The 9,659-nt window shown below is 45.7% G+C and overlaps 1 protein-coding gene across 2 annotated transcripts in view; it reads left to right on the forward strand.

Annotated features, from left to right (window-relative positions):
- The first annotated feature begins 1,314 nt into the window (after positions 1-1,314).
- The window catches only part of eva1aa (eva-1 homolog A, regulator of programmed cell death a), a 457,150-nt gene continuing 448,805 nt past the window's right edge, over positions 1,315-9,659 (forward strand). Inside the window, exon 1 of one of the 2 annotated variants that reach the window (XM_085997096.1) lies at positions 1,315-1,571. In XM_085997096.1, coding sequence (XP_085853222.1) covers positions 1,466-1,571 — 106 coding nt within the window. In that variant the 5' untranslated portion in view covers positions 1,315-1,465. The remainder of the gene's footprint in view (positions 1,572-9,659) is intronic. The other variant, XM_085997097.1, reaches the window with a different exon arrangement.

Here is a 9,659-nt window from a genome sequence, read left to right on the forward strand (position 1 = left end):
CTCAAACAGACCATCGTTCGCAGCAAATTACCCAGCTTTCAGGAGAACAGCGACCACGACACCACACAACCCTACCACAGCAACCTCTGCAAGACATGCCAGATCATCAACACAGATACCATCATCACACGTCAGGACACCACCCACCAGGTACATGGTACATAATCATGTGACTCGGCCAACGTTGTCTACCTCATACGTTGCAGGAAAGGATGCCCCGGAGCATGGTACATCGGCGAGACCATGCAGACACTGCGACAACGGATGAACGGACACCGCGCAACAATCACCAGGCAGGAGTGTTCCCTCCCAGTTGGGGAACACTTCAGCAGTCAAGGACATTCAGCCTCCGATCTTCGGGTAAGCATTCTCCAAGGCGGCCTTCGAGACACACGACAACGCAAAATCGTCGAGCAGAAACTGATAGCCAAGTTCCGCACCCATGAGGACGGCCTCAACCGAGATCTTGGGTTCATGTCACGCTACATGTAACCCCACCTGATGCAGGGTCATCCAGACTCGAGTCGACATTGGCTTGTTCTCTCTACACAAATGCGGCTGGACCTGCTGTGATTTCCAGCAAAAAAAAATGTTTTTTGTCTGTTTTTTTGTTTTTCATACAGACCCCAGCATCTGCAATATTTGACCCCTTGTGACCCCCCTCATTGTTCTTTGATGTAATGTTTTCCTGACTGACCTGTTTGGACACCATTCACACCTTTGATTGCTGTGATTATCTCTCTGCCGAGGTGTGATAAATGGCAGTTGGAAAGATTACCTGTAAACATCTGACATGATTCTCTGACTATATAAGCTGTGTCTTTATGCATTTCTCCACTTCACCTGACGAAGGAGCAGCGCTCCGAAAGCTTGTGATTTCAAATAAAGCTGTTGGACTATAACCTGGTGTTGTGTGACTTCTTACATTAACTAATGGGAACAGCCTTTTCCCCTTCTAACCTATCCAAACCTGTCATAATCTCGTACACCTCTATCAAATCATCTCCTTTGCTCTAATGAAAACAAATCCAGCTTCTCCAACCTGTCCTTGTAGCTAAGATCCCCCATCCCCGTAAATAAATTCGTAAAACCAGGGGCAAATAACAAATAAAGGTTAAAATATGCAGTCATAGCCGTGAAGGAAGGTAGAAAATGAATTCAGAAAGTGATCTCGTGGCTTACCCTGTGAAGGTGTGGGATCGAGGGGCGTTAGGACCTGGCGGGAAGCCGCTGCCTCAGGTAGGAAGGAGCCTGTCAGTCTCTCCCCAAGTCACTGAGCTGCGCTGCTCGTCCTTTACTTTCCCTAAACCGCCCCCAGCAGTCAGCGCCGATCTGTATTCCAGCAATGGGACTAGCTGGCACCACAGGGAAATACCAGCTTCGAAATATGACTTTCCGGAATGAATGATCGAGGAAGGGAAGGAGCGTGAGTGTCTGCAACAAATCGCGCGCGATTGATTCAAGGATGTTTCTCCCAGATGCGCGTTGCTCACGTTTGGATGCGATTTTGCTTCGAGTGATGGGTCTGGTTTGGCTGAGCAGTTTTGCCAAAACTTCTTCGGACTTTTCCGGTAAGTAATGACCAGCCAAGAACACATCGGTGGGGGAGGAGTGAAATAATCCATTTGAGTTTTAAGCATTAATTCCGAAAATTTAAAGAATACTCGTCTTCCCTCCCCCCGCACAGGAGATTTCATTCAAGCAAAGTATTCTTGGTTTAAATTGTTCTGTGAGGAGATGCTTTAACAGAGACTAAACGCTAAGAAGCTTGAAACGTTGCAAACTGAATATCATCAGCATCCCCTTGAAATAATACGAAACGCAGTTTTTATTTCAAACGTTCTCGTTGATGGTGAATTTATAGGGTTGTTTTAAGCATTGTATGATGTAATACATTATGAAAAAATATAACGACGTGGACGTTTTGTTCTCGACTTATACATTAAAATTGATGAGTTTTTAGAAAGTTTGAAAAAAATATATATAATGTCCCCATAAACCAAAGGAAGCGCGAAGGGTTTGAAAGATGCAGCGCCTTCTTGTGAAATAACAGATTATTTACATTTCATATATAATGAAACAGTGAAACTCGAAACAGTCTCTAAAAAGTCAAACTTTCTGCCGCTTTCTAATAATTTTCCTGAGTGTTTGTCTTCCTGGGGTAGTGAAAGGCACTATATAAATGCAAGTTCTTTCTTTCTGTTATTAAAACTCCACTGATTGAAGCTCCCTTTCCCTCTATGACACGAGAGTGAACTAACTTGCGCTGTCCCGCTGCCGGTCATTATAGCTACAAAACGTGTTCTTTTTAACGTGTTGGCAACGCGTGTTTAGAAGATCACTGGAATGCCACTTCCCTGAGAAACCTGAGTTAAGAAAGCTTGGTATTTTCGGTTTACTTTTGAATGACTTTGATTAGTCGATCTCTGCATCAGAAGTAACGAAGAGCACTGGGATGATTCTCTCATTCGGAAATCACCTCCTAACCTCAGATCCTAAATTTTACTTCAGTGTTTTGCGTTTTCAGTCAAGAACGCACTAAGTTCAATGTCCTGGGTTTAAGATGAGTCCCTCTTCTACCCCATATCAACATTTTAGTCGCGAATTACACACAGCAAAAAAAAAGTTTCTATTCAGGACCGTAACAAACCTCAAAAACTGCAGCAAGATGTTGGTCAGATTTGTCATTAGTTCCCTTTCATGCCTTTGTGGGTCTCCCGGGGTGTTTTGCAGAACGGAGTGAAGATGCATTTGTTTAATAATGAGTCGTTTAAAATGTAAACCATCCATTGTCACCTATCTGCTAATTGGCTATGTATGTTTATTCGAGCTGACCACTTCAGTTGTGCGCGAGTCTGAAGACAAAATCGCCTTTGCCTTTAATCAGACCGTAATAAAGACAATTTGTTTGACACGTTCTTTTGAGATGACTATCGAGGGGATCTACATGCTCATCGGTTTTGAATGATCTTCAAACAGACTTTGATATTTACTTTGAAAAATGCGAGTTGTACACTCGTCTTCTTGGTAGGTAGATTGAACATGTGACAACGGAAAAAATGCTGCATGTGTTTATAGTGTAAATATAGGATCATGGGTGCCAGAAAGGAAATTACAAGGCACTCAGTAGAAAGTGTCCTTTCTAAACTGGAACCTGGATTTGAATCCCGTCCAAAATCGTGAAATGAACGCCTCCTGTCTCTGTTGATTATAAGAATTGATTTGAATTTGGGCAGTTCGAAGAATTAGGGATCCTCACGGTCGAAAATAAGAAAACTCATTGGTGCAGCAGGGGGTGATGCTGTTCTAAGATTGAAGGTTTGGGTGTATTGTTTAGGCAGGGCATGGCGAGTTTAACTCTGCATGTAACTTGTCTTGTATCTGACCTGGGAATGCGAGATGTTGATAGAATGGAGAAAATACTCTTTTCCTATAACTGGATCCTTCAGCTTGATGAGTCTAAAATCACCGAAACAATTATATTGGCCCAGAATTTGCGGTCAGCAGCAAAGCGAAGGCGTGTGCTGCTGGCCCCGAGGTACGCTCTGCACAAGGACCTCGCGATCCCTGTGTCGAGAACTTCGGATTTTCCAACCTTCAATTCAAATCAACGGTTACTTAAAGGGGATTCCCTTGTGTGAACTGCTCTGAAGTCAACAGGCTGTCTTAGCAAATAATGAAAAGGCGGAATTCTCACAGACAGTGAACAAGGAAGTTCTAACTTTAAAAAATAGTTAGAGAGAGCAAAACAAAGATTGGGGTTCTCACATAGGGAAAAGGCAAACCTGAATTAAAGATGGACAAACTTAAAAACATTTTTTCAAAAGTTTGTTAAAAATTTAATTTTTAATTCAAATTGACAAATTTCACATGGCGCAAAATTAAAATTAGTTTTCCAGGCCTTTAACCTTTGTTTAGCAGTCAATATGCTGTTAAAACCCCAGTTACACCTAATCCCTTTGGGTCTAATTTTAACTGCGGAAGAGCTAAAGTTTTCATCACTTTCAATGATTTACAAGATTTCACTGACCACCGTCTCTGGAGGGCACAGCACAGCCAGTTTTGGAGCTGCCATTGACAGACTGCAACATCGGAATTTCCGCATGCGTCTGCGCCAAATCCCAAAGTTGCGGTCAGTTTCAAAGGCGGAATGACGGCGAACGCTGCCAGTTTGCCGTCATCCCGACTGCAAATTCCGGGCCAAGGACTTGTTGTAATGGATGAATTTACGATTTTGTACTATATCATCAGAATGCTGAGGATGTTTGACATGGAAACATAGAAACATAGAAGATAGGAGCAGGAGTAGGCCATTCGGCCCTTCGAGCCTGCTCCGCCATTCAACGCTGATCATCCAAACCCTAGCACCCGGTCCCTACACCGACAACCATCCCACCCAAGCCCTATCCCCATAACCCTGTAACCCCACGTATTTAATCCCCCCTAACACTAAGGGCCAAGTTTGCAAATGTCAGTTAAATTTGAAATTAGTGGAACATGATCATAATAATCATTTGTCATAGGATTGGAAGGTATATTTAACAGATTACAGATGAATGAACTACATGAAAATGAATGACCTGGTATATATTATGGATAATGAATGGATAGGAAGAATTTAGAAGACAATGATACAATCTAGCGGCTGGGATCATAGACTACAAGAAGCAGTATAAATTTATGCTTATCTGTGGGTCCATGTACACAGATCACTAAAATGTAGGTCAGGTACAAAAAAGAATCGAAAAGACTAATAGAATGCTAAGCCTTTATAACTAGAGGGGCTAGAATATAAGGGGGAGGAAATTTTGCTACAGCTATACAAAGCCTTGGTTCGGTCACATCTGGAGCACTGTATCTGGGCACTGCACCTTAGAAAAGGATATATTGGCCTTGGAAGGAGTGCAGCGCAGATTCACCAGAGTGTTACCAGGGCTCCAAGGGTTAAATTATGAGGAGAGATTACATAAACTAGGCTTGTATTCCCTGGAATATAGAAGGTTAAGGGGTGAATTTGATTGAGCTTTTTTTTTAGGATTTTGAAAGGAATTGACAGGGGTAGATAGAGAGAAACTGTTTCTATTGGTGGGGAGTCTAGGTCAGGTGAATATAACTTTAAAATCAGAGCCAGGCCATTCAGGAGAGAAGTTAGGGAACACTTCTTTACACAAAGGGGTGGAAGTGTGGAACTCTCTCCACAAAAAGCAGTAGATGCTAGTTCAATTAATAATTTAAACCTGAGATCGCTAGAATTTTGCTAGCCAAGGCTATTAAGGAATATGGAGCCAAGATGGGTGGATGGAGTTAGGATACCGATCAACCATTACCCCATTGAATGGCGGAACAGACTCGAGGGGCTGAATGACCTACTCCTGTTCCTATGTTCCAGCTTCATATTGGAGATATCCACGCATTGAGCTACTCAATAGGCCCATTGAATAGAATGGGCCTGTATTCTCTGGAGTTTAGAAGAATGAGAGGTGATCTCATTGAAACATGTAAGATTCTGAGGGGGATTGACAGGGTAGATGCTGAGAGGATGTTTCCCCTGGCTGGAGAGTCTAGAAACTAGCGGTTATAGTCTCAGGATAAGGGGCCAGCCAGTTAGGACTGCGATGAGAAATTTCTTCACTAAGAGGGGTTTTGAATCTTTGGAATTCTCTACCCCCAGAGGACTGTGGATGCTCAGTCATTGAGAACATTCAAGACTGAGATTGATAGATATTTTGAACACTAAGAAAATCAAGTGATATGGGGATAGAGCGGGAAAGTGAAGTTGAGGTAGAAAAATCAGCCATGATCTTATTGAATGGCGGAGCAGGCTCGAGGGGGCTGCTCCTATTGCTTATGGTTCTTGTGTTCTTATCTGACCCCATTTCCCTGCTCTTTCCCCATATCTTTAATACTTTTATCCAAGTGGTTTATCTGTTTCCTCTTAAATGCTGTGAATGACTGCTTCGATAGCCCCTAACCCCTTGTAATTGCAATCCATATTTTAATAACCCTTTGTATGAAAAACAATTCTTTTAATTTTTCTTGTTATGCTTCTACTACTGATCTTAAATGTAGTGTCCTCTCCTTACATATTTACTAATCAGTGGAAATAATCTTTAATATTTATCTTTTCAATCATTTCAAAATCTTGTACACTTCCATTAGATTTTCCCCTAACTTCTGCTGCAGTGAATTCAGCACCAGTTTTCAAGTCTCATATCTTATCCTTATCCATGGCATCATCCTAATTAATCTATTTTGTACCTTTTCTGTGGCTTCAAATATTATTTCCATTATGTGGTACCAAGACTGCACATAGTACTCCAATAGTGACATAACAAATGTCTTGAACAGAATCATAACCTAACCATAGATAATACAAATCAAGGTCCCACTGGATGTAAAATGTATCCAATGAGTGTAACTGACGTGACCAAAGAATAAACATGCACCATTATTGAACAGTATGCTGACAACACCAAGTTAGGTGGTACAGTAGATAGTGTAGATGGCAACAGAATGTTGCAAAGGGACATTGATAGCTTAAGTGAGTGGACAAAAACTGGCATATTGAGTTGAATGTGGGTAATGTTGAGGTCATCCACTTTGGAACTACGAAAGATAGATCAGAGTACAGGAAACTTTCGATTTACCGGCACCTAAATAACCGGAAATCTCGGTTAACCGGCAAAATTCAGGGAGTAGGTTCAGGTAAGTTTTACTTCATAATAACAACAGAAAATGCTGGAAAAACTCAGCAGGTGGAGAGAAATTAGAGTCAACGTTTCGGGTCGAAACCCTTTTTCAAAACTGGAAAGGAAATAAAATAGATCAAAGGCAGGGCTGCGATAGAACAAAAGAAGTAAAAGAGACATTAAGAGGTATTCAAAACCAGACGAGATGGTAATAGGACAGTGGAGACAAAAGACGGCTGAGATTAGGTGTGAAGTGTACCGGCAGGATGAGAGACAGCTGCATGTGGGAGAGAGATTTAAAAAAAGGAGGAAGCGGGGGGGAAGGGAAGACCCAAAACAAAGGGGTGGAAAAAAAATATAAGTAAAAATGTAATAGGGGCCCAGGTTATGATCTGAAATTGTTGAACTCGATATTGAGTCCGGAAGGCTGCAAAGTGCCTAATCGGAACATGAGGTGCTTTTCCTCGAGTTTACGTTGAGCTTCCATGGAACAATGCAAGAGGCCAAGGACGATGAGGTCCGAGTGTACTTGCCTTCCTCCATCTGTTGGTGTGCAAGGGTGTGGCTGCAGCTGTTGCTAAGCTACAGAGGATGCTTGCAACTTGTGGCCATTGTTCTGCACTTAAGCAACAGGGTTTGTTGCTTTATACGGAGCTGTCAGCTCTCCGTATCTTTTACTATAGCTTTCGGTTATCCGGAATTTCTGATGAACCGGCACCACGTCGGTCCCGTCGGTGCCGGATAAAAAAAAGTTTCCTGTATTTCCTAAATGGCGAGAATAACAAAAATTGTCTTGGCAACTAAAAATGAAAGATGAAACAAGACAGATTGGTGCACAGTATGGAACAGGTGGATCAGGGCAATTTAGTAGCAACTCCATTTTCTGATAATACTGACCAATGTCCGAGTTTGTATCCAAGTGAAGCCTGAGCTGGCTTTTATTTAAGCCAACTCTGATTCAGTACTCACCATACAGTCGTGGTCGATTGATATTCTGAGGTTGGAATTTTGGTGATTTTAAGAAAATCTGTCATGAGGGAGAAGTTTGGAAATACAGTATAATCATGTCTTGAGAATGTTGAATAGTTTGCTCACTGGAGGTTATTTGTTTACTTTCACTTTTAATAAATACATCTATCTATATATATAAACGGATTGTTCTGTCTGTCTATCTGTCTGTCCTTCTGCCTGTCCTTCTGTCTGTCCTCGGGTGTGCGTCTGTCCGGCTATGCGCTCGAAAGTTACAGAGCGTACCTACGCGTGCGTTACGTCGAAAGAAAGCTCACCATTCCAAAACGATGTAAGCGTATTTACGTTTCGGCCGGACAAAAATCGTGCCCGCGGTATCCGAAAAACCTTCAACATTCTGCTCATTAGCATCTCATTATCCGCTCATTAGCGACAGAGTGACCTCGAGGTCGACCAATCGTTCGCCGGGTTGCTGGCACGTGCGGCCGGGCCCTCCTACGGTCGAGTGACGGGACGATTGACCAATCCTACGCTTTAGTGACCTGACGGTCGACCAATCGGTGCGTGTGTGGGCGGCCTTATCGTTCTGACCGAGGTGAGTCGCCACCATCTTGATTCCAAACTTTTCCTTTCTTTTCCCGCTTTCTGCGTCTTTAAAAAAAACGTTGCTTTTAAAACACATATTGTTTTTTAAAAAAGTTAATTACTTTCTAAATCTTTTATCTAATCTAATTAATTTTCCTACCTTTCCCCGTTTTTCCAGGTAGGCCTCGAAGCCTCGGCCTCTCCTCCGCACCCATGCCCGAGCTAGGCACCTCCCGGCCCCAGTCAACAGCGGCCCCCGATCGCCGCCATCTTTGTGAAGGCTGGAGGGGCGGGCCTCAGCCGAGCGCCGCTACCGCCGCCATCTGTAGTAAAGGGCTGGTGCGGCGGGTGGCGGCACGGAGCTCCGCGGAGCGAGGTGCGCGGCGGCGTCTAACTCGCCCCCCCCCGCAGTCTGTCTCTCTCTCTCTCTCTTTCCCCGCGCCTCCTGGATGCGCGGGGGAAGAGGCCCGGCGCACGCCGCATTCGGAGACTTCAACTCCGTGACAGGTAAGGAGGGCCTTCGTTCACGTTGGGCGGCGGGCGGGTTCTCGGGTGCTGATCCCTGGCGGTGTGGGGCCGGAGCCCGGCTCTTACCTTGCCCCGAGAGCGGGCGGACAGCGGGGCCTGGAGTAGCAAATTGGGCACCACGCAGAAGAAAAACTGAGAGCGACAGAGGGGAACAGACGTCAGAGAGACAGAGAAATAGGGAGGGAGGAGAGGGAGGGGGCAGGGAGGAGAGGGGCAGGGAGGGAGAGGGGCAGGGAGGGAGAGGGGGCAAGGAGGGAGAGGGAAGAGAGAGAGGGTGGGGGAGGGAAGAGGGAGAGGGTGGGGGGAGGGGAGAGAGAGAGGTGGGGGGAGGGGAGAGAGAGAGGGTGGGGGGAGGGGAGAGAGAGAGAGGGGTGGGGGGAGGGAGAGAGAGAGGGTGGGGGGAGGGGAAGAGAGAGGGGTGGGGGGAAGGGGAGGAGAGAGAGGGGGTGGGGGAGAGAGAGAGTGGGTGGGGAAGGAGAGAGAAGAGGGGAGAAGAGGTGGGGAGAGAGAGAGTGGGGGGAGGGGAGAGAGAGAGGGTGGGTGGAGGGGAGAGAGAGGGTGGGGGGAGGGGAGAGAGAGAGGGTGGGGGAGGGGAGAGAGAGAGGGTGGGGGAGGGGAGGAGAGAGAGGGTGGGGGAGGGAGACAGATGGGGGGAGGGGAGAGAGAGGGTGGGAGGGAGAGAGAGGAGGGGATGGGGGGAGGGAGAGAGGGTGGGGGAGGGAGAGAGAGAGGGCGGGGGGGAGGGGAGCGAGAGTGGGGTGGGGGGAGGGGGGAGAGAGAGGGGGTGGGGAGGGGAGGGAGGGAGAGAGTAAGCAGGGAGAGACAGGAGGAGAGAGAGAGAGGGTGGAGGGTGGAGATCGGAGCGTGGGAGAGTCGCAGGGAGAGACG

The sequence above is a fragment of the Somniosus microcephalus genome, chromosome 9 (genome assembly GCF_052327205.1).
Source record: "Somniosus microcephalus isolate GS21.2 chromosome 9, FLI_Smic_1.0, whole genome shotgun sequence".
NCBI lineage: Eukaryota > Metazoa > Chordata > Chondrichthyes > Squaliformes > Somniosidae > Somniosus > Somniosus microcephalus.